The 27478-nt window shown below is 40.8% G+C and overlaps 1 protein-coding gene across 4 annotated transcripts in view; it reads left to right on the top strand.

Moving 5' to 3' along the window:
- Positions 1–27478, top strand: part of DROSHA (drosha ribonuclease III) — a 120100-nt gene that overhangs the window by 23822 nt on the left and 68800 nt on the right. For all 4 annotated transcript variants that reach the window (XM_040262277.1, XM_040262274.1, XM_040262275.1 and 1 more), the window contains 6 exons: positions 2090–2170; positions 10707–10793; positions 13518–13604; positions 20320–20391; positions 22101–22182; positions 23428–23502. In XM_040262277.1, the coding sequence (XP_040118211.1) occupies positions 2090–2170; positions 10707–10793; positions 13518–13604; positions 20320–20391; positions 22101–22182; positions 23428–23502 (484 nt within the window). The remainder of the gene's footprint in view (positions 1–2089; positions 2171–10706; positions 10794–13517; positions 13605–20319; positions 20392–22100; positions 22183–23427; positions 23503–27478) is intronic.

Below are 27478 nucleotides of genomic sequence, written 5' to 3'. Positions count from 1 at the left end.
CACTTTGGTACATTAATCATGTATACGATCTTTTTAAACAGCTTTAGCAAGTTATAATTCACATACCATACAGTTTACACAATTAAAGTGTACAGTTCAGTTTTTTTTTTGTATATTCACAGAATTGTACAGTCATCACAATTTAATTTTAGAACATTTATGTGTCCCCTGAGAAAAATCCTTTCTCCATTAGTCACTCCCCTCACCTTGTGTGTGGTCTTTTAATGGACTGTTGCTCTCGTATCAGAAAACAAATAGTCTCAGTGTTGGGTTGACTGTATTTGGTTTTGTATCCTCTGTACAGTTGAGCCTTATAAAGGGCTGATCTGTATTGGAGACCAGACCCTGGTAAAAGACAGGCATATAAGATGTCTATTTGCTTCCCTGGAAATAAGTGAGCACTAAATGATTTTTCCATTTTTTTCATCACAAATTGTGCCCTGCATTAGGAATTTATTGTGACTTTGGTGGGAATTCAATCACATCTCTGCTTGCCAGCTGTTATTTTGGATAATATCTTAATGTGATTTTTTTTTTTTTTTTTTTTAGGTAGCCATATTATTCCTGTCTTGTACCACCTGGAGCTTTAGATTTCTCAAAGGGATAAAGAGACTTATAGTTTTTTTTAATATTTCTTTTCAAAGTTTTATTGAGATATTTTTGACAAAATGAGTTATAAATCCCTAGAACTCTAAAGAAATATGTGTATGTGTATGTATATAGAATATATATGTCTCATAATATAATTAAAATATAGGTATTTATATATACAGTATATATATATTTTAATTAATACCAAAAAAGTGAGAAATGGAACTCCACTTCTCCATTCTCCAGACTGATGCTCTGATCTCCTTTTTGCTTTCGTATTAACCATTTATATTGAATAAACTCACAAACTGGTTTTTAAGGCCCTTTAAGGTTTTGACCTCATTTCTGCCTTTTTGGTCTTCTCACTCACTTATGTGATCCATTCCGTTTAGATGGGTCTTGTTCCTGGGTTCAGACAGTGAAGAATCTGCCTGCAACATGAGAGACTTGGGTTTAATCTCTGGGTGGTGAAGATCTCCTGGAGAAGGGAATGGCTACCCACTTCAGTATTCCTACCTGGAGAATTCCATGGACAGAGGAGCCTGGTGGGCTACAGTCCATGGGGTCACAGAGAGTCAGACACGCCTGAGCAGCTAACACTTAAAGTTTTTCACTTTCGTGTTCTTGGAGCATAACGTTGGATTCCTTCTTTCTCTTCTTTCTCTTGTCCTGGTTCCTCGTGTAGAATAGCCATCTTCTTTTCACATTTTGGCTTCTTGAAGCCTGTTTTTTCCTTTATTTTGAAATTACTAAGCATATCGTGTGTGTGTTATTTCTCCCACGTAAATATTCCTACTGCTTGCTTCAGCAGTACATACACTAAAATTAGAATACGGGTTCCTTGATCATGTGGACCCTGAGCTAGGTATCACCCACCTCCCCGCCTGTAGTGCTTAACCAGCAGCTTTCGATCCAAGAAGCACCCAGGATTATTCACTTATTGAATCATGTGAGTGGAGTTCATGGCCGGAAAATGAATTCAGGTGAAAAAATAGACACAGAGTCACCTGATTAGTGCTAGAAGTTTTTCTGGTTCTAGGAGTCATTTTCTTCCTTGTGCTTGAGATACCTTTTGGTCTCTTCTTTGAAAACATTTAATCTGCAGGTCACCTTCAAAGCATTCTACATGTTCCTTCAGAATATAAACTAGGCTTTTCTTTTGTGAAAGAGTCATTTTTCCTGAAAGAAGAAATAGCAGGAACATACTGGAAAGCAGTAGGAGAAGATGGGGGCAAACAGGGCGCTGACATTGATATTTTCTGCTCGGCTGCACAAATAAGTCGGGAAGCCAGCGTTGTCATAGCGTTTCCCTTTATCAGACAATATAGACAGTTTGCAGCTTTATTGGTTTTGGAACATCCGTTTAATCTTCAAACCTTGACAGCCTTTTCAGAGCTTCGGTACTCATGACATTAAAACCCACACAGTTTCCGTGACATCGTCGTGCATGGAGTGGATTTTTCCCCAATAAAAACGAATTACATTCTGTTTCTGACAGATGAATGACGGCCCACTCTGCAAATGCAGTGCAAAAGCAAGACGCACGGGCATCAGGCACAGCATTTATCCCGGAGAAGAGGTAACTGGTTTGGGTTATTATATTTGTCAGCGCTGAACAGCCAGAAGTAGACAGATGCTGCTGCTATTCTTCTCCCCATAAATGAAATAATACCCTGGAAATAGTCTTCTCAGTTTCCCTGATAGTCTCTGTTACTACTCATTGAAGAAGAGACATACTTGGATTTTGGGGGTGGAATGGGAATGTTATCAAGGACACTTCGGAGGTTCTTTATTTAAAGTAGGCAAAGTGAATTTGAGTTGCCCTTTTTTTTTCTTTTAATCATTTTCAGTATCCTAAAATGGTCCGTAATTGTAATTGTTTTTCACGTTTTTGTTGTAAACGGTGGTGAGTCTCCCTGGAGAATTGTTCTTATCGAGGTGCTGTACGGCACATGTCCTCTTTCCTTGGGGATGTGTGTGTACACCCGTTGCCTTTGTTGGTCTTTGTCTGTTGTCCCCACTCAGCTGTGAGCGTCACACGGACTTGTTTGATCTGTGTCACACCCCACCCCTGGGTTGTCAGGAACACTCCAAAGGTGTTTGCATGATGAGTTGAACACTTTCACATTGAACAGTTATATGTAACTACTCCCGATCAATAATTTTCCTTCATTTTTTTCCCCATTACGTTTAACTTCTGCAAGCTATTCTCATTAATCCCAGGATTGTCACTTTATGCTTCAGCACATTGTATTTAGGGCTTCCCTGGTGACTTAGTGGTAAAGAATCTGCCTGCTGTCGCAGGCGGAGAAGGCAATGGCACCCCACTCCTGTACTCTTGCCTGGAAAATCCCATGGACAGAGGAACCTGGTAGGCCTCAGTCCATGGGGTCACTAGGAGTTGGACACGACTGAGCAACTTCACTTTTACTTTTCACTTTCATCCATTGGAGAAGGAAATGGCAACCCACTTCACTATTCTTGCCTGGAGAATCCCAGGGACGGGGGAGCCTGGTGGGTTGCTGTCTATGGGGTCGCACAGAGTTGGTCACGACTGAAGCGACTGAGCAGCAGCAGCAGCAGCAGCAGCAGCAGCAGCCATTGCGGGAGGCGCAGCAGATGTTGGTTTGATCCCTGGGTTGGGAAGATCCCCTGGAGAAGGAGATGGCAACCTGCTCCAGCGTTTTTGCCTGGGAAATCCCATGGACAGAGGAGCCTGGTAGGCTATAGCCCATGGGGTCGCAAAGAGTTGGACACCGCTTGGACTGAACAACAACAGTAACAACAAAGTATAGTGAGGCTGTGTGGGACAAGGCCTGCGCCCTGTGAATGTCTGTGTGCGTGCCTCAGGCTGGGGTCTCTGCAGGCGGGGCTGCTGTGGAGACTTTTCAGGGGCAAGAGGAGTGTGGGCTCAGGACTGAGCAGAGGGGGAAGTCCACCTGGGGTGGACCTTTAGAGCTGGGCTTGTCGAAGTTGTCTCACGTAGGGCCGGGATGGTTTTCATACGCGCATCTCCGTCTGTCCCAAGCAAGCCGCCCTAGAAAGGGCATGCCCTTGGCGGAGGGGGTTCTTGTAGTGGAGAGTGACTGGAAGGAGCTGACAGCTGCAGGCTGTGTGCTGACTGCTTTTTGCACAGCTGGGCAGCAGGGCCTTCTGTGAAGGGAGATTTGGGTGGGCAGTGGTGCAGGCTGAGGCAGTCAACCCATCCTTAGAGTATGCGTGGCCCTTTCACCATCGGTGGGGCCTACCTGGTCCACATTCCGTCAAGGGGCCAGTTGGCCCTCAAGGGTTGGTGCCATATTGGGGTCCCAGCGGTGGTCATTGTAGGTGGCTGGCATGGCAGTCAGCTTAGCAGCTTAGCTTTGGATGCCGTTGAGCTCTGTCTGCTCCTGTGTCCATTTCATTCGCTTGCCTATCCTGTCGGCTCTGGGGGACTGACTGCTGACCGATGCTGGCCGGAGCATTTTGTCAGCTCGATGCTTTAGAACCTCTTCCACAGCGGGTGTCCTCTGCCCTGGGGATACCCCAAGACTGTCTTATCTCTGATCTTCCCAGGTTTTTCCTTCTAGGCCTCTGACCAGCTGCCTGGCCACTTGCTTTCTGCCATGCTGCTGCTGCTGCTGCTACTAAGTCACTTCAGTCGTGTCCGACTCTGTGCGATCCCATAGACAGCAGCCCATCAGGCTCTGCCGTCCCTGGGATTCTCCAGGCAAGAAGACTGGAGTGGGTTGCCGTCTCCTTCTCCAATGCATGAAAGCGAAAAGTGAAAGTGAAGTTGCTCAGTCGTGTCCAACTCTTAGTGACCCCATGGACTGCAGCCTACCAGGCTCCTCCGTCCATGGGATTTTCCAGGCAAGAGTACTGGGGTGGGGTGCCATTGCCTTCTCCGTTTCTGCCATGAGTCCATCTTTATTCTAACCTCAGGCTACTTCTCTTTCCACACAAAGTAGATGACCAGGTACACCACCTGAAACCCCGCCCACTGGGTGGTTTCCGTCATCCTTGTCTTCAGAGCCCTCCATGAAGAAGGCTGCAGCGCAGTCTGTTTTTGGCTTGCACCTCCTTTCTTTTCTTTGTTTTTTAAAGAATGCTGTTTTATTTATTTGGCTGTACCGAGTTTTGGTTACAACATGCAGGATCCTTAGTTGTGGCATGTGGGAATCTTAGTTATGGCATGCAGGGTCTAATTCCCTGACCAGGGATCGAACCCAGGCTCCCTGCTTTGGAAGCTTAGAGTCCTCACCCCAGGGCCACCAGGGAAGTCCCTTACTTCCTTTCTGGCTGACCCATTTGCAAACTGAGCTTGGGCTTTTCCTTCTGCTTTCATCCCTCCGTCTTTAGTCATCAGCTGAGGGCATGTGCTGATGCAATAGTGGTGGGTGCCCAGTTTGTTCATGCCCTCTACTCTGGGTGTGCCTGGTTCTGGTTATAGGCACCCTTCTCTTACTATGGCCCCACCCAAACTTGTGCCCAGAGGGGACTGGCAGAACCCAGCTCTTGTTGGGCAGTTCCAGCCCCCCGTCTGTTCGCTGTCCCTTGGCCGTGCATTCCATGTCTGCCAGGGCCCAGCAGCATACTCAAAATTGCTTTGCAAAGGCACATAATTTTTCATGATAGACAGCACAGCTTGGCTTCAGAACCTCAGAGACCAGCATGGTGATTCTCCCAGTGTGTCCATAAGCCCCTCTCAGCATCTTTTCCTACCAGCAGTCTGGGATTTGCTGAATCATGTGGCCCCCATTGCAGGGCAACTTAAGCTGTGGTTTGAAACTGCTGAGGCCTTTCTCACTTGAGTCGCTCTCATAGCTGGTGGCCTTTTGTGCCATTTTATAAATGGGCTGTAGTAATATTCCTCTCTGAGGATGGCGCTGCCTCCTGAACTTGAAGAGGCCCACCTGGTATTCTGCTTCCTTCTTCACTGTGGGAAGGGAAGAGGCAGTAGTTTTGCGTTTTACTTTGGATGGCTGTCTTGGAACCACTGACTCCTAAAAATGGTGTGGCTGTGGGAGGCCCTGAATCTTGGTAGGGTTTTCTCCCACCCTTTGGAGCATGTACAGTTTACCGAGACTTTTCGCTCAATCGACATAATGTCAAAGATATAATGGAGCAGTGTAACATGCTGCAGTATTCTAGGTCAGGAGCACCTTGGACTGTATTATGACAGTGAGTAGAAGAATTCACACAGGCTGGTGGCAAAACCGTTAATGTTGTCTATTCCATGTGAACGTGAACCTGTTCTCATCAGAGCTGGTCCTCATTCTGGTAGGGAAGGAAAGAATACATTCAGCAGGTCAGTTGCCACACACTTTGTACCTGAGATCACGATCATCTGCCGAAACTGCGCTATAACACCTGGCAAGGCAGGTGCAGTCGGAGCTACTTGGTTGAGCTCCTTGTGGTCTATAGTCGCCTGCCAGGATCCATTTGATTTCTTTAGGGCCCAGACTGGTGAATTACACAGACTGTGATGGGGCAGTCATCCTTGTGTCATTTGGATCCTTAAGGGTGGCACTAATCTCCACCATTCCCCTGGAGTCACGCTGTTTTTGATGTCCAGATTGGGTTCTGCTTGACCTTTCCCATTATGGTGGCTCTTACTCCACAGATCAAGGACCCAGGGGGAGGTGGCACCGTCTGCCCATTTTGTCAATTCCAGTGGCACATCTAGGGACCAAGGAAATGACCACTGGGTGGATCTGTAGACTCAGTGGACCTCCTATAAGCCATACCTTGACCAAGATCTGTACTACCTTGGCCTCATCTCCCCGACTCTGACGGGGATACCAGGATGATATGTCCAGTCTTTGAGTATCAGTTGATTCAGATGCTGTGTCCAGCACTCCTTGAACTGTCTGGCTTCTTCCTTCCCCAGTGTACAGTTCCCTGAGCACAATGGCCATAGGCCCCTTTGGGGAAGGACAGGGCTGTTGTGACCATTTTTCTTGTGATTGGGTCACAGGGCCTGGCCTCTGGCCTCTTGGGCAACCTTTTCAATCAGTGGATTTCAGTCCAGTAACTTGATCAGGTCTGGAACTGGGCAAGGGATTATGACTGTGTACTGGAGCAACCTACCTTAAGCCTCTCGTTTGCCCAGTCTTGATTTCTTCCGTTGGCACAAACTAAGGTGGTATGCTTGTCAGCTACCCATTTATTTTGTACCCAAGGACACCAGGCTGTGACAGCCTCTTCTGTGACTCTTTTGGGTCAGATCCCCTTGGCTGCCACTTCGGTCCTACTGGTCATGATGATAATTGTGTAACCTGGCTTCTTGTGATGAGCTCCATCGTCTTGCCTCTGGTTTCAGAGTCTTGTCATCCCTGATGTGGTCAGCAAGCTGTGTACTGTGTCATCCGCTCTTATGCTCAGTCCTGGCCTGCAGAGGATGCCACCACTGACCATCCTACTGGTGCTGGTGCCCCTTTGCCAGCATGTTCCTATTGGCCTTGGTCAGTGGCATGTCCTCTGGGCCATGAAAGATGATTATCTGGTATATTTTTCAGGCATAGATATTATATCCATCCCAATGTGCCCATTTCTTTGAATCTTTGAATTCCTTCTTCTTCTGTCTGTCCTACAGTTTTGGTATTTTCACTTTAGTCAGCATGGGCCATTGCTTTTTCACACTACTAAGACATCTGATGGAGAAGGCAATGGCACCCCACTCCAGTACTCTTGCCTGGAAAATCCCATGGATGGAGGAGCCTGGTAGGCTGCAGTCCATGGGGTCGCTAAAAGTCGGACACGACTGAGCGACTTCACTTTCACTTTTCACTTTCATGCATTGGAGAAGGAAATAGCAACCCACTCCAGTCTTCTTGCCTGGAGAATCCCAGGGATGGGGGAGCCTGGTGGGCTGCTGTCTGTGGGGTTGTACAAAGTCGGAGATAACTGAAGTGACTTAGCAGCAGCAGCAGCAAGACATCTGAGTGGAACTTCCTTGGTGGCTCAGACGGTGAAGAACCTACCTTCAATACAGGAGACCCTGATTCAATCCCTGGGTCAGGAAGATCCCCTGTAGAAAAGAATGGCAACCCACTCCAGTATTCTTGCCTGGAGAATCCCATGGACTGAGGAGCTTGGTGGGCTACAGTCCATGGGGTCACAAAGACTCAGACACGACTGTGAGACATCTTGGTAGGGAGTTCCTAGCATCTCTTGATGGCCTTGGATCCTGAATGCTCCCACTCAGTCAGCTCTTCCCTAACCAACTCTGTTTCCTGGTCCTCTTGATCATGCACTGCCAGTCCTGTGTGAATTCCTGCTGCTGGCATGTGCTGGCGCTGGCTAGTTCTTATAGTTCCTGTGGGATATTATGCTTCCTCTCAGTACTTTCCAGCTGTGAAATGTGAAACCAGTTATGCTGTTCAGTTCAGTTGCTCAGTCATGTCCAACTCTTTGCGACCCCATGGACTGCAGCACGCCAGCCTTCCCTGTCCATCATTAACCCCGAGAGCCTGCTCAAACTCATGTCCATTGAGTTGGTGATGCCATCCAACCATTTCATCCACTGTCATCGCCTTCTCCTGTCTTCAGTCTTTCCCAGCATCAGGGTCATTTCCAATGAGTCAGTTCTTCCCATCGGGTAGCCAGAGTATTGAAATTTCAGTTCCAGCATCAGTCCTTCCAATGAATATTCAGGACTGATTCCCTTTAGGTTTGACTGGTTTGATCTCCTTGAAGTTCATGGGACTTTCAAGAGTCATTTCCAACACCACAGTTCAAAAGCATCAATTCTTTGGCACTCAGCTTTCTTTATAGTCCAATTCTCACATCCATACATGACTACTGGAAAAACCATAGTTTTGACTAGACAGACGTTTGTCAGCAACGTAATGTCTCTGCTTTTTAATATGCTCTCTAGGATTTTCATAGCTTTTCTTCCAAGGAGCCAAGTGTCTTTTAATTTCATGGCTGCAGTCACCATCTGCAGTGATTTTGGAGCCCAAGAAGATAAAATCTGTCACTGTTTCCATTGTTTCCTCATTTGTTTGCTGTGAAGTGATGGGACTGGATGCCCTATGATCTTCATTTTGTGAATGTTGAGTTTTAAGCCAGCTTTTTCACTCTCCTTTTTCACTTTCATCAAGGGGCTTTTAAATTCCTCTTCACTTTCTGCCATAAGGATGGTGTCATCTGCATATCTGAGGTTATTGATATTTCTCCCCAGCAGTATTGATTCCAGCTTGCGCTTCATCCAACCTGAAAGGTATGCTGTGGAATGACCCTAATTATAGGTCTCTTGTCAGGTAGGGAGATTTGATGGGGTGGGGGAAGTGAGGACAATGTCACCTTCAGGGGCTTTCCTTGTCTTCAGACAGGGGAGTGCTTGCTCTTCATAGACAAGGCTAGGTTGTCTCCGAAGATTCAGAAGGTTTAGAGGAGTCTAAGGAGTCAAACTGGAGAAGGAAATGGTAACCCATTCAGTGGGAAATCTTCCCTGCAAAATTCAATAGACAGAGGAGCCTGGTGGACTACAGTCCATGGGGTCACAAAGAGTCGGACATGACTGAGTGACTAAACAACAAGGCGTCAAAACCTGTAGGTCCTCATCCCAGGTTCCATAGCCCTGACCTTGGAATAACAGACCTACGGTGGATGGTTGTTAATTAGTCTTTAAGGCCCACCGACTCTACCCGTGAGCCGCAGGCGTGGTCCTGGCGCGCTGCCTGGCCTTGCGCTGCTGCTGATGGGAGCCTCTTAGTGGGCCGTCAGCAGGTCCTCTGCTTTCATGTCTGGCTTCCAGCTGCCTTTCCTCCTCCTCCTCTCCTGCTGCATTTCTGCAGAGCAGTGCTTCTCTTAGGCCTTCTGACTCATATCAGCAGCACCTCAGACCTTATTAGACATGCAGATTCTCAAGGCTGCCTCAATCAGAAACTTCAGGACGTGAGGAGCAAGCAGTCTGAGATCAGGTGTGAGGAGTGAGGTAGAGCATCAGTGGTGCTCGACAGTAGTCATCCATCCCATTTTCCGTACAGCTTACGGTCACTCCAAGTCTTCAACACCTGGCGCATTGCACCCGCTTCCACTGGTACAGTCTCCCACTGAGCATCTTTGAAAGTTTCAGCTGGCGTGTTATCTGGTGCCAGGGGCTGTGTGTGCCACCAGGCACTGTGATGGGTTCCTCATTGACAGTCGGATGGCAGGTGATTCAGCTCCAAAACCTCATCTTACCTCCTGCTTTCTTGGATCACCTCTGGTACCTACTTTCACACCCTGGATTCTCTAGAAGCAGATGCTAAGATGAAGTCTGGGGCACATGATGTTTCTCAGGGATCTTCACCTGTGAGCGGAAGAGGGTATGAGCAGGATTGGACAGAGTGATTTGCTGAACTGTGAGTCAGTCCCAACGAAGCCCCGGTCAACCTGGTGATGACCCAAGGGATGAGTATTGCCCATTCAAGGTGGGCCGCGGTGGCTGGGCCTTCTTACCTCTGTCTCGCTCAGTATACACCTGACATCAAGTGAGAGGGCTCTGCTCATGACGCAGATCCTGAGGGAGCCGGCAGCTGGAGACTGCTGTCAGCACTGTTAAAGGGCAGCAAGTCCTTCCCTGAAGGAGGTCTGCGTCACACATCGCTGTGTCTGTCAAGAGTACCCAGTGATTCTGCTGATGCTGCTTTCCTTTTCTTGTCCTAAGCTCCATGCATGTTCTGTTCTACCAATTCTTGTGCTTCCTGCATTTCTGTTTCCTTCTATTTTCACTCAGCATATTTAACCATATCACTTTGTTCCCCTTCCTGTTACAGCCTACTGCTATACTTCTGAGATTGTTCTTTTTGCTTTTTGGTTTATTGGGAGGTTAGCAAGGTCAAGTATTGTGTTATTTTACAAATGAAAAGGAAGATCGTCATGGAAATTTAGTTCTAGAAAGATCTCTCTGTTGTTCAAACGCCTTGTATTGTTTGTGAATAGGTAGGTTGAATACCAGTGAGCAGCTAGCCCATGTTTATCCATTCAGTTAGTGGTAAAATGAATACTGTTCTTTTCCTACCAGTTTGTGAAGGAACACAGGTAAAACCTCTTTTGTCAGATGCGAATGTAGAAAATACAGTCTAGTTTTGAGTAACAGTATTTTGCCACTTTACTCTTGAACTTACTTTTGTTTTTCCCCTCAGGCCATCAAGCCCTGTCGTCCTATGACCAACAATGCGGGCAGGCTTTTCCACTATCGAATTACAGTCTCACCTCCCACAAACTTTTTAGTAAGTTCCTACCAAAATCTATTTCATTTGTTAAAAAATATAAATAAGATCTATGTGTGTTAATAGGTTGCAATGTGAATAGGCTGTGTGGACTCAGTTCTTAAAAAAATATTTTATTTTTATGCTGATAAAACTGGCCTTTATCATAATGACTTTAATTTGGCTTCCTCTCATTATACTAATTTCTGTGTCATTTTTCTTTTATATTGTTGGTACCTCATTATAGCCGTGAATTATGGATAGGTTTGTTGGAGCTATGAAGTTGGAAGACTGCACAGAACACTTGTGCATCTCTTAAAAATTGGCAAATAACTTATATATTATCTAGTGACCCATAACTGTTGCATTTATGACAGTAAATGCTTAATATTTGTTGACTCTGATACCAGGCACCATTCTGTGTTTGAAATGTATTAACTTATTTCTCACAGAAAGTTGATGAAGTAGGTATTATTTTCCCCAGTATGCAGATGGGACAGTTGTCCATGTTTTCCAAATAAGGTTAAGTAACTTGCTGAAGATGATTCAGGCAACATGTGGCACAGTGGGGACTTGAACCTGGGCAGACTGACTCTTGTAGTACATGGCTGTATGCTATTTTACTGCGCTATACTGCTGTTGAGCAGTATAGTTAATTAATTCTGGTTACATTTTTTATTAAGAGATTTCAATTTCAAAATTAGGTTTTTAAGATGTTTTTCTACATAAAAGTTACTTTCCTCTTTGAAGGAATATTAAATGTTTATTTATTATTTATTTATTTTGATCGCTTCTCAGCTTTTTGGCTAAGATCAGGTGCAGTTTAGGGGCTTCCCAGGTGGCACAGTGGTAAAGACTCCTTCTGCCAGTACATGAAATAGAAGAGGCCCAGATTCTGTCTGTGGGTTGGAAAGATCCCTTGGAGAAGGAAATGGAACCTGCTCCAGTATTCCTGCCTGGGAAATCCTATGGACAGCAGAACATGGCTGTCTACAGTCCATGGGGTTGCAAAGAGCTGGACATGACTGGACACACTGTTTGGTTGTTCCAGGACTTATTGGGGCGCTCGAGATCTTCACTGCAGGATACCAACTCTTAGTTGCGGCATGAGGGATCCAGTTCCCCAACCAGGGATTGAACCCTGGTCCCATGCATTGGGAGCTCAGAGTCTTAGTCATTGGACCACAGGGAAGGCCTTCAGAATTAGATTATTAATAATTATTTATTTTAACAACTTCATTGAATATGATTAATGTACAATAACTCACCCATCTAAAATATATATTTTATGATACTAAGAATTGTGAAACTAACACTACAGTCTAATTTTAGAACATTTTCGTTATTTCCCAAAGAAACCCTGTACTTATTAGCAGTTAGTTCTTTCCTGCTGCCCAGCCTTCAGCACTACTAACATATTTTGTCTTTATCATTTGCCTAGTCTAGATATATCATATGACTAGAATTATACAATGTGTGATCATTTTGGTTTCTTTTGCTTAGCAAAATGTTTTCAAGATTCATCCATGGTATAATATATAACTTCATTCCTTTTTACTGCCAAATAATATTCTGCTGTATGGATATACTATATTTGATTTATCCATTCATCAGTCAGAGAACATTTGGGTGGTATCCACCCTTGGGTTATTATGAATAATGCTGCTATGAACGTTTATTTACAAGTTTTTGTGCAGATATATGTTTTTCTTTCCTCTGAGTATAACTCTAGGACTAGAGTTGCTGGATTGGGTGGTAAATCTGTGTTTAGTATTTTGAGGAACTACCAAACTATTTTCCAAAATGGCTGTACCATTATTATTTCGTTTGCAGTTCTCTCATTATATTTAATTTAGGACAGGTTTGTTGAGTTATTCAGATGGGAAATAACAGTAATATTAGAAAAACAAATAATGTGCATTAGGGAACTCCCCCTAACCACCTAAGCTTTTCATATATATGTGTGTGTGTGTGTGGGTGTGTGCATAAATGTTTATATATATGTAAATGTTTAAAAGAATAGTGTTCAATATCTATGTAGAAAAAACATGGCTTTTAGGTTTCTAATCTTGATCATTTGCTCCATGTTTAGCATTTAGGGTTAAAAATAGCAGACCATAAGAATGGCATAATGAAGAGAATCTCTTATGCTTATATCAGCATTGGTATATTTTAATTAGATTCTATTTTCAGGCAATTAAGATCTTTGACATTATGCAAGAATTGGCTTGTTACAGCGTTTGTTGGCTGGGCTTTTCCTTGGAGGGTCTGGGGACGGAGCTGTGAGGGAAGGAGCCACTGGCACCCTGGGGCCTTTCAGAGCCTTCCAGGCTGCTGCTTGTCTTGACTGATGTGATGCTTAGTCTTCTCTACTTTGAGCTTTGATTTGGCTGTGTTATATTATCTTTTTCTTGCTAGGACTTCTGTTAGTACAGCAATATAGTTTAGTAAGAACAGGACTGGTCGTATTATGAGATTAAATAAAACAAGTTCCTAGAAAATGAAGTCATGTAGCCATTTTTCCTTTATGGCAGCCATAATAAACCTCCTTGATTGTCTAGTATATAACTGAAGTCAGAGAATCCTACCAAGCTAAAGTTCTCTATAAAGTTTCTCCCTGGTGTCTGGGAGAAGGTGAGCAGGAGTCCGTACTTGCTTGCTTTGGTTGGTTGCTTTTGTCCTGATAGGTACTGTGCATGCAGGTCATATCATTTGTTCATGCTCCATTTTTCTGTTTGCTTTTAGACTGACAGGCCAACTGTTATCGAATATGATGATCACGAGTATATCTTTGAAGGATTTTCTATGTTTGCACACGCCCCCCTGACCAATGTAAGTATGTGCTAATTGGCCAACTTTCTCCTTCCCTGTGCCCCCTTTCTTTCTAAAAGTCAAAGGAAATTTCTTTTCATCTGACTTCTAAGTAACAACTACTTTACATCCCTTTGCCTAAGCCACAGGAAGTCAGCGGCACTGTGTGTCAGGCGGGAGTGTGACATCTGTGCTAATGAGTCACAGGTTTGGTCCACATTAGATGGTGTAAGTAAACATGTATCAGAATAACATTTTGAGAGTGTGAAAGATTGAAAAAGAAGGATAAACTGTGGAGTAATGTGTCAAAACTATTTTGGGGTGGGTGTCCTTCAAAAGAGAGTTGAAAAGTTTTAAGGAGAAACTATTACTTAGTCTGTGAGTCATAGGTAAAGAAATGGAGCTTGTTCAGGACATCTGGAGCCTAAGTTAACTTCATAGTTTTCTGCTTTTGCATCCCAGGAAGACGTCCTCTTTAAGAGACTTTGGCATACAGATCATGATATTCTCAGGTACTAAGGCCGATCTGTTGGTAATCGGTTCAGATGGAAGTCCTATAAGTCAAAATCTTTCTGTTTCAAAGCTGGCTGTCTTAGGGGTTGTCTTACTTATTGTGTATTCTAGTTGGATGTAGAGTGAAATTCACTGGTGACACAGGAAGGGAATGTAGAGGTATCCATGAGTCAGTCAAGACACTGCTATAGAACTCACTGAATTTATAGCTACGGTATATGTACATTGAAGTAGAATGTTTTTAGTTCTTTCCTGTTTAGTTAAAAGAAATTATATCTGCAGTTTGAAAAGTTATTTTAGTTTATTTGAAATGTGAAATTCTGTTCCATTGGAGAGTAAAGAATAAAACCTTTGTCTAATCTTTCCACTTTCTATTTTTTTTTTTCTAGTAGACATGATTCCATAGTAGTGATACTAATTTAAAACAAATTGTTTCTTAATGAGATTTTCTTTATGCCACAGTATATTTTATCTCAGGGAATTTTTTTTTTGAGAAGATGATTACATTGTAAGTGTAAAAATAAAATCACTTGATAATACATATCACATATCTCTAGGGTGAACCATAATATTGAACATCATGTAATATTGAACTATATTTTTTATTGAGGTATAATTGACATATAATGTTACTAGTTTCAGATATACAGCATAATGATTTGGTATTTGTATATATTGTGAAGTGATCACCATGATAAGTAATTAATATCCATCACCATCCATACTTACAAAATTTTAAATTGTACTATTTTTTTTTTAATTGAAGTAAAGTTGATTTACATGGTGTGCTAATCTCTGCTGTACAGCAAAGTGATCAGTTATACACACATATACATTCTTTTTTATATTCTTTTCCATTATGGTTTATCCCAGGATACAGTTCCCTGTGCTACACAGTAGGATCTTGTTGTTTATCCATTCTGAGTGTAATAGTTTGCAATCTCTTAGCATATCCCTCTTCTTCCCCTCTCCCTTGGCAACCACAAATCTACTCTCTCTGTTTGTGTATTTGTTTCTGTTTTGTAGATAGATTAATTTGTGCTATATTTTAGATTCTACTTGTAAGTGACACGGTGTGGCATTTGTCTTTCTCTTTTAAACTTACTTCACTTAGTATGATAATCTCTAATTGCATCCTTGTTGCTTCAGATGACGTTTCGGTCTTTTTTAATTGAAGAAGAATTGCTTTTTTGTTGTTTTCTGTCAAATATCAACATGAGTCAGCCATAGGTATACATATGTGCCCTCCCTCCTAAACCTCTCTCCCCATTTTGTTCTTTCTTACAGCTGAGTAGTTATTTCCATTGTATAGATGTACCACAGCGTCCTTATCCATTCATCTGTCAGTGGTTCTTTAGGTTGTTTAGACAACTTTTAAACAATTTTTATGAAAAGGCACTAGGATGTTTTTAAATCTGGAGGTTTCTTATTTTATTACTTTTTAAATGTCTCAATTAGGCCCTCAAACCCTTTGTTACACTAAATCTCAGTCTTAGAGTTGCAAAGGCTTTTAGAAGTCATTTAGTCCAACTTGCCCCTACATTATACATTTCTCTCTTTTTTCCCTCAGTTCAGTTCAGTTCAGTTCAGTCGCCCAGTCGTGTCTGACTCTTTGCGACCCCGTGAATCGCAGCACGCCAGGCCTCCCTGTCCATCACCATTTCCCAGAGTTCATTCAGACTCACGTCCATCGAGTCTGTGATGCCATCCAGCCATCTCATCCTCTGTCGTCCCCTCTTCCTCCTGCCCCCAATCCCTCCCGGCATCAGAGTCTTTTCCAATGAGTTAACTCTTCACATGAGGACTTGCAAATACAATAAAGTTAGTTACCGTGAAAATACTTGAAAATTATCTGTCTTATCTGTTAATTCCCTTTGAGTAATATAGATCTCATTTTAACTTCTAGGGTCACTTTAAAGAAGGAAGCTGTATGGCTTCAGAGAGGGTTTAAACCTTAGTGATTCTATTTACTAGCTGTATGATTTGACATTTCAATTTTTCTAAACCTTGACTTTTCTCATCTGTAAAGTAGAGGTTATTAGTTATGGTACTCTTACTGGCGTTTATAAAAAATAAATGAGATGACACATGAAAAGTGTTTATCATGATGTTTAATATACAGTACATTTGGCACTTATTATTTTGGATAAGATGTCAGATAGACATTTAAGTTTTTCTTCTAATTCTTTTTTTTTTTTTTTAAACTGATTCTTGGTACTTATGTGACCTGGAAGTGATTCTTTGAGCTTTATTAAAGTTTCTCAACACAAGGTTTTGGCACTGAGAGGCTGCTAGTGTGAAATTAATTGGAGTTATTACTGTTGCTATAAAATACAAGATAGGACTGAAAAATTCCTGGCTTCAGCATATATATATATATATGTAAATATTCAAGCTCTCAGAACTTGAGAACTTAACTCTGTAATGAGAAGATAAGCCCCATCATTTATGTTAGAGATGTTGATAAAATAAATCGAGTTTTAAGCTAAGTGTTGTACAGTTCATAGGAATTAGATCCATCAAAAGCTTCTTGAATTTGAAATAGCCTCCCAAGAAAAAGAATTATTAAATCGCTTTACTGTTCTGATTCATTTTCTTGCCAGAGAGAACACATCAGCATGAAGAGCATGTAAATGATGGTAATGTTAGAATCTCAACCCAGTTTAGTTTTGACAGGTTCTCTTAAGGTCTTCTTGAATTAAAGTGGATTGAAAGCTTTGTTGGCTAAGCATAGAGCATTCCAGGAGAATTTTATCTATTTATGTAGTACATTTGTTTTTACTTATAATACCTGGAGTTTTTAAGGACTTCGATAACATAACTATGGTTACCTAGATTTGTGTAGTACATACATAATATTTTATCCTGCCCTCAAAAGCACAAAGAAATGCCATGATCCTTTCCCCGATGCCTTAATTGGCTTTCCATTTCCAATGGCCTCACTGTCCTGGATTGTAGTCATTTAGTGCCTGGAAATAGTAGAGTTAGAATATAGAAGTTTAGGAATGTTTTTTTGGTTTGTTTCTGGTAGGATGAGATGGGAGTTAGTGTTAGTCACTACTCAAACATGTTTTAAGAAAAGATCAAGGGCGTTTATATTGTTCTATTGGCCGACTAAGCTCTCGATCAACTGAGTTCCCAATATACAGGAAAAGGACAAGATCTCTTTGAGTCTTAGAGATGAACGTTTGAATAGAAAGGGAGACTCTGCCTTCCCAAATTTGTGTGTCTGAGAAGGGCTCTAGTGGTATGGGTGACTGCCCCAAGGGAAATAGAGCATGTGTAAGAGGAGAGGTTAAAGAAGGAGTCCCTCAAAGTGATTTTAGTTGAAGTCATTGAGGAAGGGACTGTAGCTGCATTAATCATCAGTAGAGCTGCTGTTGCACAGAGCGGAAGGAGTAAAGTTTACACTTCTGCTCTTTCTCTGCCTCTTGACTCTTCCCAAGGGCTCTAGTCCTTTTCTCTCCTGAATGCACTCCCCACGTAATGCAATGTCACCCATGTTTTTTCTCTCATGCATGTTCTGACATTAATATTTATATCTGTGACACAGAGCTCTGTACTTCACACTCACATTTCAGATTGCGCATTGGACACACCCACCTTGATGTCCCCTCGGGTACCTCACCCTCAACTTGTGGGAAACTGAACTGGTCATCTCTACATACTGAGTTTAAGGGACTTAGGGTTACACCCTGTGAATTTCCTTGTTTTGATGTCATCCTGGCCTATCTATTCCCTTAGGCTAGAAACCTGGAAATTATCCTCTGTTCTCTCTCCTCTCTCATTTCCAGGTCAGAATGGTTGCTGTGTGGGTTTCCATCCCATCTCCTGTGTCTAAAATTCTTCCCCTTCCTCTTTTGGACTTCTGTTCATTCGGCTCCTGGGCTGTTCATTAGACTTCTGGTCTCTTGCCTTGCTCCTCTGTACACCTTTCTCACCCTGTTTACACAGCAACCATGTGAAACTGTGTTGGTCTCTTACTTGAATGACTTCTTGTTGCCATAAGGATAGCTCTGAATCCTTAACCTGGTTTATTAGCTCTGCAGAATATAGTTCATACTTTCTAGAATTTCCTTGTGTCTCTGTCTCCATTCATTTCACTCCTGAAGAGCTTAATGACCTGTTTTGGCCCCAGCTCCTTTTTCTCTGTCTTGCTAGAAACTAAATTCCTATTCTTTAATGTACTGTGGTGACCTGAATGGGAAGGAAATCAAAAAGGGAGGAGATACATGTATATCTGTGACTGATTGACTTTGCTGTACAGTAGAAACTAACACATTATAAAGCAACTATACTCCAATAAAAATTAATTTAAAAGAATAAACAAACACCTTTTTCTTTCCCAATTAATTTTCTGAATGATCTGGAAAATTCCTTCTCATCTTTAAAGACTCAACTCAAATGTTACCTCCTCTTTGATCCTTTTGTACTTTATACTATTTAATATTTTGTTTGTTTTTTTAATGGCATTGACAGGTTACACTGTATCATACTCTATGCTTGCTTACATGCTTTTCTCTTAGATCCCCTCCTTTTTAAAAGATAGAGGGTGTGGCCTATTTGAGAGCATCTATGGCTCTATAGGTTGTTAGTAATGTCTTTTAAAACTGAATAACTGCACAAATTATTCATAAACTATGCTCAAATATTTTTAGATGCTTGTAGGAAGAAAGAAGAACTTAAAAATGATAGTGGCCTTAGCATGTTGCTTCAGCTGGTTTAGAACCCATTACCACAAGAAAGTTGAAAATGGATCTCTTATTAAAGTTAATTATGAATTTCACTTAAATTAGCCACTGTCCTTCAAAAAAAAAAAAGCACCTAAGAGCTAAACTTCATTTCTGAGAAAAAGATTTCCAGTAGATGGCATTGTAAGACTGTTTGTTTTTCTTACCATTCCTTTTGCTGGTGGAATTAAAATTTGCTTCTTTCTAATTGCTGTGGTTTGTAAAAACGATGACATTTATATAAAATCGTCTTATGGACCGACTGAGTGGCCAGAAAAGCCTACTTAACACATCTCTAGGGCTTCTGAGTCTATTATTTTCCCCAGCTACTCAGCCAAACCACTGCTCTAACCTCACACCCTTCCCTTTCTCAGTCCTCCGTTCATTCAGATATAGGCCTAGAGAAAACCTCTTAAATTTGGGCACTAGGCTGGTATCTGATGATACATTTGTAAAGCAAGACAGATGTGGATTTATTTTATCTGAGCTTTCCTTCATCTTCACACATACCCTGAGTGTTAGGACAGATATTATTAGGACAGTATTAGGACAGATAATGAGAGATGGATACCCTAGTGGCTTAGAAGTGGGGTGAGGAGCAAGGGTTTCTAATTCACCAGATGCCTGTTATCAGGTGGCACTAGTGGTAAAGAACCGACCTGCCAGTGCAGGAGATGTAAGAGACACATGTTCAATCCCTGGGTTAGGAAGATCCCCTGGAGGAGGGCATGGCAACCCACTCCAGTACTCTTGCCTGGAGAATTCCATGGACAGAGGAGCCTGGTGGGCTGTGGTCCAAAGGGTCGCAAAGAGTCGGACACGACTGAGAGACTAACACATACACACATACATACTACCTTAGGCAAAGTATCTGATTCTCTGTTTTTTGTTTCTTCCACTGTACACTAGGGAGAATAATTGTACCTATCTCACAGGATCCTACATGAGTGACAGTATATGAAATAGTAGAACAGGGCCTACCTAGCTAGTAAGTGTTAGCTATTATTATCTTTATTGCTGTGATTGCTTTTGCTCCAGAGCCAGAAAGGCAGCATGAGTTGTGTGTACTTCAGTGACTTATGAGTCTGTAACTGATGAATTGTCCGCCTGCTATCCCGGATCTGCCTGAAGAGCAGAAGATTCTGAAAGGTTTTAAAAACCTGAGAGAAAGAAGTATTCGTGGTTTTATTAATTCTTTAGAGGCAATATATTTGGATTTAATGAGTTCTTGTCATGTTTGTGTTGCTGCTGCTAATACAGTTAATTAAACACCAGCAATATGCAGGTTTCCTGTAGAGACCAGGTCAGCTGGGTTCTTGCATTAAAATCCAGCAGTTGTGGTCAAGCTTCATGTGCAGTATTGTTAGCAGCTTAGATTAAGGTGAAACTTTCTCATTTGGTTCATGGCCTTCTGGGTCAGGTAGCCAACATGTGTACAGTGATGAGCACAGGAAGGCATTTTGAAATGGACCCTCTCCTTCTTATTATTACAGATTCCACTGTGTAAAGTAATTAGATTCAACATAGACTACACGATTCATTTCATCGAAGAGATGATGCCTGAGGTAAGAGAGAAGATTATTTAACAGCTTGATGCAGTTTGCTCTTTTGTTTATTCCATAGTTATATATCTTTAAAGCACTGAACTTGACCAGCGCTGGCTTTTTGCCATAAGGATACTCTGAAAGTGTGTTCACTGTTGAAAAAGACCAGTCAGATGTAACTGTAGTCAGATGTAGCTTTAGGAATGAGGTTAAAATTCAGGTCATTTTCCAAATTTTGACCTATTTTTGAACCCATTTCTCCTCTGTGTTGCAGCTACTGAAAGTTACGTGATGGTAACATTACATCTGCTTCTAGTTTGTTTTGGACAAGGGACAGCTTTTGGTTACTGGTCGTTATCAGAGAGGAAATTAGAAAAGTGAAACTGAATCTGATAACTGTTGGAATAATCTTATTCATTATCTCCAGTGACAAGATCAATGCTTGGTTCATTTTTCTTCCCATATATTTACATATTTTTCCTAATTGTTTTTCACTGCGGATGCTGAGCAGCAGATTTATCTAAATATATGCAAGAGGTTTAAAATTCCAAAGCAAGATTAATGTGAATCTCAGAATGATTCATTGCCTGATCTTGACTTTAGTGGTGTCAACAAATCACACTAAGAAATAACAACTAGACAGCAAACAAGCTTGTGCACTTAACATTGTGTTGGAGTCGGGGTCGATTTCCTGAGCCCCTGGCTCCTCTTGCAAACCTTGTTTAACAGTGTGGCTCTGTCGAGGGCAGCAGAGCACCCATGGGGATTGATGAGCATGACACGCATGCTTAGTTTGCACCTATTTCATTCTGGGCAAGTCCTGTTAATTCTACCTGTCTTTCAAAAAGAATTAAGGAGAAAGGGCCGCCCCTTCATTCTTCAGCTTGGAAGGGCTTTTTTGCTTCCTTTTGATTTTTAAGGTCATAAGCCTTCATTTGCTATTGTAAAAGTTGATGACTTCTGGCGTGATCTCACGCAGGGTGATTTATGAACCCCAAGCAAAACAAGTAGGAGGAAGAATTATGAGACAAGTCTCACTTGCAGATATATCATCTGTTAAGCTTGTTTACAGCAGAAATTTTGGTACAAAGTCTTGTCGTTTCTCGTAGCCCTTTATTTGCCTTCATTAAGAGCTGGAACTTTTTTGGCACAGAGACCTCTAATTTATGGTAACTTGGCAGTAGTGATTGTGGGTGTGTTTGAGGGGTGGAGGTGAGCAGAGGTGGCGGGGGGCGGTGCTGGGTACACATCTATCAGAGCTGGCTGCTCAGTGTGCAATTTGAATTAACAGAAAGTCCCTAAGAGATTCTGGTATGTTTTATAATTGGGTTAGAAAAATATGACATAAAAGAGACTTTGATTTTTATTTTTTATTTTTATTTATTTATTTTTTTTACTCTAGTATAAGTTTATTTAGTTATAATTTATCATAAATTATACTTCAGTGTCATTGAGACTTTGATTTTTAAATTTCACATCACTTTATTTGTACATTGAGAAGGGCCAAGCCCACATTTTCTTAGGAATTCTAATGACATTATTGCTTAGTTCATTAATGTTTTAAGACACTGAGCTACTATAGGATAGTGGCCAAGTTTTTTAGGAAATTAAACTGTTTTAGTACAGTTGCATTAGACACTTTTTAAAACACTTGACTAAAACAAGCTGAAGCATCAGTTAATATATAGTTGCAGTACTACAGTAATTTGAGTTTCTGGTTTATTTTTCAGAATTTTTGTGTGAAAGGACTTGAACTCTTTTCATTATTCCTATTCAGAGATATTTTGGAATTGTATGACTGGAATCTCAAAGGTAAATAGGATTTAAAGAAAAGTGTAGTGCTTGTGGGAGAATGTTGTGGTTTATGTGAAAACTCTTATAAAAAAGTGGGGGTACATAGTTGAAATTCCTCTCAGTTTTGAACTGCAGGGAAAAGTTTATTATTCATAGGCATGCTTCTTATCATTTGACATAAATGAGTTGTTATGGGTCTCATTTAACTACAGATGGACCATGTCCATTATGGAGGATTACCATTAATTGTTAAGTAACTGGTACCTAGGAAGATGGTATCAGTTATGTTGAATAACTACCTTGATTTATCTGCATTGGGGAAATCTCATTAGTTAATATCTTAAGTCTGTTGGACTTACTGTAATAAACTTCTTCCAAAATGACAGTTCATTAAAACAGAACTTTAGTTAACTCTTAAAACACACACACACTGTATGCTGCTGCTAAGTCGCTTTAGTCGTGTTCGACTCTGTGCGACCCCATAGACGGCAGCCTGCCAGGCTCCCCTGTCCCTGGGATTCTCCAGGCAAGAACACTGGAGTGGGTTGCTATTTCCTTCTCCAGTGCGTGAAAGTGAAAAGTGAAAGGGAAGTCACTCAGTCGTGTCCGACTCTTAGCAACCCCGTGGACTGCAGCCCACCAGGCTCCGCCGTCCATGGGATTTTCCAGGCAAGAGAACTAGAGTCGGGTGCCATTGCCTTCTCTGACACTGTATGCTACATCAGTTCAAAACTTGAGACTTGGTTCTTGGATAATAATTCACTCTTGGAAATGCCTCTATTCCATCAGACATTTATTTATTTATTTTTAAAACAGTGTGTTGATGAACAGCTTTTCAAACCAAATTTTGAATAGTATTTCTGTTTTATCCCCCAGTTGTATTGATTGAAATGGGACTCAGCAAAAACACAAGCATATTTATCATGCGGTAGTTCAGTTATAACAAAAATCTTTATATCGTTGAATTTCTAAAACTAGTTTTACTGTATATGCTATATACTGTGTATATCCTTGGGGCTTTCATTCTTCCCTTTCTTTGGGGGGGTCTCCTCACTGCAGTCTTCATGGGATGTTTGTGGCAGTTACCACCTGATTGATTTAGCTATTGAGTAGGAGTGGGGGCAGTGTTTGTTATGTCCCTGCTTCTGTTGGTGTAGGTGTTTTTTTTGTAGTTATCATAAATCTTAGGAATTAAGTTTCAGTGTTTGTTTCTCAAGGCAGTTTTATTTATTTTTTTCTTTCCTTCTCACTTGTTTGCTTTAGGTCCTTTGTTTGAAGACAGTCCTCCCTGCTGTCCAAGATTTCATTTCATGCCACGTTTTGTAAGATTTCTTCCAGGTAAATCTTTTGGCTTGTCAGTGACCTGGTGAGATTGTACATCTGAAAACAAGCCATTCTCCTTTCAATCTTTATGGACAAGTTTCCCACCTCAGACACTTAATTATCTACTTCTCACATGAGGCATGAAAATGTAATATTATACATGCTGATTTATACCCCTGTATAATTTATGATAGCCCCAAATTAGATAAGCAGTTGGAGAATTGATTTCAAAATTTTGAGAGTCTACTTGATAAAATATCATGCAAGTATTAAAATTAAAGTGGAAAAATGTATGTGGCTTTAAAAAATGCATATAGTTAATTAGAAAACAATTTATGAAATTTTATAAACAATATGATTATAACTATGCTAAAAATAACTGCAGTAACAGTTGTAAGATAGTGGTATTATGGGAGTTTTTTCTTTTTTGACATATACTTTTATTCATTTTATAGTGAAGAACAATTTATTCTCATGAAATTAAATATATATTTAATTACATATAATACTTATATTACATATATATAAGTAAATATATGACTGCTATGTTTTTTAAAGCAATATTTTAACTTTTTAAAATTTTTGTCAAGAGTCTAACTGTGAAACATGGCATTGTATCTAGAATTTTTTTTTAAATGGTTGGGCTTTGGATGCCTTTTTGTTTGTAAAATCTTCACCATCCTAAGTGAATTCTTCCCTGGACTCTTATTCTCGTGTCTCACTTTCTGGAGCCATCCACTTATACTTCCAGTTCCTCATTTCCTTGTTCCCTTTGCTTCTGCTTGAATCTTCTTTTTTCTCAATGTGTGCAGCCACCTTTCTTTGCTTTCCTGCTTCAGTCCTATTCTCTGACTTGTTTCTCAGCTCTGGTGGCCTCAGCTCCTTGTGCTAGTAACTACCACCTTCTGTGGAAATGTCAGTTCAACCATTTGCCTTTTCTTCTCTGATAATTTGGGCCTCTCGGTGATACAGGAGGGGAAAAAAAATGACTGCTGCAATAAATCTGTGGTTTATAATTTCAGCTGGGGAGCTTCCCAGCATGTCAGCTTTCTGCCCATATTTACATATCAGCAAGCAGTTCACGAGTTCAGCGTCACGCTCGTGCTCCCCTCCTCATGAACGTCGGGGAGCATTTGCCTCCCCCGTGCCTCAGAAGCCGTCCAGGAGCCTGTTGGATTCTGGGCTGTTCACAGGCTGGCTTTGCTGTGGCATCCCCTTACTTGCCGTCACCCCGCTGTAGCTGCTGATGTCAGGCCGAATCCAGTGGACACGCTTCAGTTGCATCCCCTCCCTGATACGATACCTGGGCTTTTAGTGTGTTCTGCCTGCTGCGCGCTCCTTACTCGCCTTCTGGCTCTCTTATTCGTCCTTTGTGGCTTTTATCTCATCTAGTCGTTCTAGTGTAGATTTTCCTCCAGCTTTCGTCCTTGCTATCCTCTCCTCAGTCTATTCAGTCAAGGTGGCTTATTTTAACATAGCATTAATCATATTTTTAGTATTATTGTTAATGTTTATTTTGTTTGGAAAATGCATTCAAAACATTTTCTTTTGTATATCTGCGTATTTTATTTCTTTTTGTCTTTGTTTTTTGGCCGTACCACATAGCATCCTAGTTCCCTGACCAGGAATGGAACCTGTGGCCCTCTTACCATCACCACTCCCCCAACCCCTTGCAGTGGAAGTATGGAGTCTTAACTACTGGACCGCCAGGGAAGTCCCCTGGGTCCTTTTTTTTTTTTTTTCTTTTCAAGTGAATGAATCTATGATTTTGTAATGGAGCTTTAATGGTAAACTTATGAGAGAATGGTATTAGAATGAGTTTGTTGAAAAGCCTTTCCTTTCTGTGTCTATCTGCCTCTAGGAATTTTATGACCAAACGAATCTCTAAGAGAATGTGGACATTTATTTTAAAATCATCTTAAAGAAAAATCCTATGTCAGGTATTTACTTTGTGGGATTTAAACTCTCACAAAATGTTTCTTGTAACTATGCAGGGATGACACTCAGGTTGTTGTAAAGAAAAAGATTTCTTGGCTTACTTTTAAACAGAATTGACTTTTTCATTAGACTTTCTTTGAAACTATACTTACTTAAAAAAAAAAAAACTCAGATGGATACAGAAAAATGCCTTTTTCTGTATAAAATGCAGTTTGTTATTGGATGGCAAATTATGGTTGATTCGTTTTTCACAATATGACTTCACTAAAAATCTTTAGAAAATGGTGAGTTCAAAATGGCGTGTCCATTTTGATGTATATTTTCATTTTTTTCCCTTCATAACTTTTTTACATGCTAGTCATCATACTGATACATGTTTTGCATCCTAATTTTTAGTAATTCATCCAGTAGATGGATATTTTTTAAAGACCATGATACATAGTACCAAATTTCTTATCAAAAGAATCCCATCAGTTTATGCCACTGTAAAAATGAATTATTAGTTTCCTTCACATTTTGGACTTTGTTTCTTTGCTTTCTTCCTTCCAACTGTAGCTCCATGAGGCTGAGGCCTTAACCGTCTGTCTTGTATAAGTACTAACATATTCCTTGGCACATAGCAGGGGCTCAGTAAATACTTGTTTACAGACTTTATTTAATTGGTCATAAGAGTGCCTTAGTTAAATATTCATATATTTTGTTATTAATGAGAGTGAATGTGGTTTTCACTCATGCTTTGGTATTATCTCTCATTTTTGAAAAATAAACCTTTGAAGTAGAACACAAATACTGAAAAGTGCTCTTGTCATAAGATTCAGTGAATTTTCACCAAGTGAATATGACTGTGTACCCAGCCCCTCACTCAAGATTACCAGCGTTGAAGAGCCCCTTTCTAGTCAACACTCGACCCCCTAAGGCAACCTCTATTCTGTCTTGAAAATAGCATGTATTAGTTTTACCTGTTTTTGAATTATAAAAATTAGAATTGTATATATTTTTTGTTTCTATCTTCTTTATTTTGTTTTTGAAATACCTGTTATAGTTAACTGTAGTTGGCACATTCTCATTGCTGTATCGTATTACACAGTGTGACTAAATTAAAATGTATTTAACCTGTCTGTGATTAATGGACATTTGTATATTTTTAGTTTTTGACTCTTTCAGATAGCGTGCATGTTCACCAAACTCTTGTACATGCCTTTTGATGTGCATATTTATGCTTTCCTGTAGTGGATATATACCTAGGAGTGGAAATTCTGGATGTTTTTAAATTTTGCTTTGTAGATACTTTCAAACAGTTTTCCAAAATGATGGTACCTTTTCACTGTCCCATGTGCAGTATAGATAAGAGTTCAGGTTATTCCACATTTGTACCAACACTTGGCGTTTTTCTTTCTTTTTCAGGTTAGCTAGTCTGATGAGCATCAGAGGTATCACAGTATGGTTTTAATTTTCATTTCCCTAATGATTAATGAAATGGAACACCATTTCATATATAGACCATTTCCTTGGTGACTTTTGTTTTCTCCTTGTTGACTTTTGAAGTGCCTATTCAAGCCTCCAGTTCATTTTTCTGTTGCTTTATTTTCCTTTTTCTTGTTTATTTGTAGGTATTTTTTATATATACTTATTATATGAGTCTTTCGGCCAATATATGTATTGCCAATACCTTCTCTGTAATTGCTTTTTCACCATCTTAATGGTGATTTTTTTTTTGATGAACAGAAATTCTTAATTTTAATTCTTATTTTTCCTTTTTGCTTAGAGCTTTTTGTCTTTTGTTTGTGAAAACTTTGCCTGCCTCTAGGTCATCAAGATACTCTCCTATGTTTTCTACAAATTTAGTCCTATAATATGGCTCAAATTTGTTTTTGTAAATAACGTAAGATATGGGTCAAGATTCATTATTTTCAATATGACATCCAGTTGACTAGCACCATTTATTGAAAACACCATTCTTTCTTCACAAAATTGAAGTGTTACCTTTGCCCTTAACTGTGTCCACTCTGTGTGTGTGTGTGTGTGTGTGTGTGCGTGCACACATATAAACAGT

The sequence above is a fragment of the Oryx dammah genome, unplaced genomic scaffold, assembly GCF_014754425.2.
Source record: "Oryx dammah isolate SB20612 unplaced genomic scaffold, SCBI_Odam_1.1 HiC_scaffold_20, whole genome shotgun sequence".
NCBI lineage: Eukaryota > Metazoa > Chordata > Mammalia > Artiodactyla > Bovidae > Oryx > Oryx dammah.
Note: the sequence above shows the minus strand (reverse complement) of the source record. Positions and strands in the feature narration are given on the sequence as shown.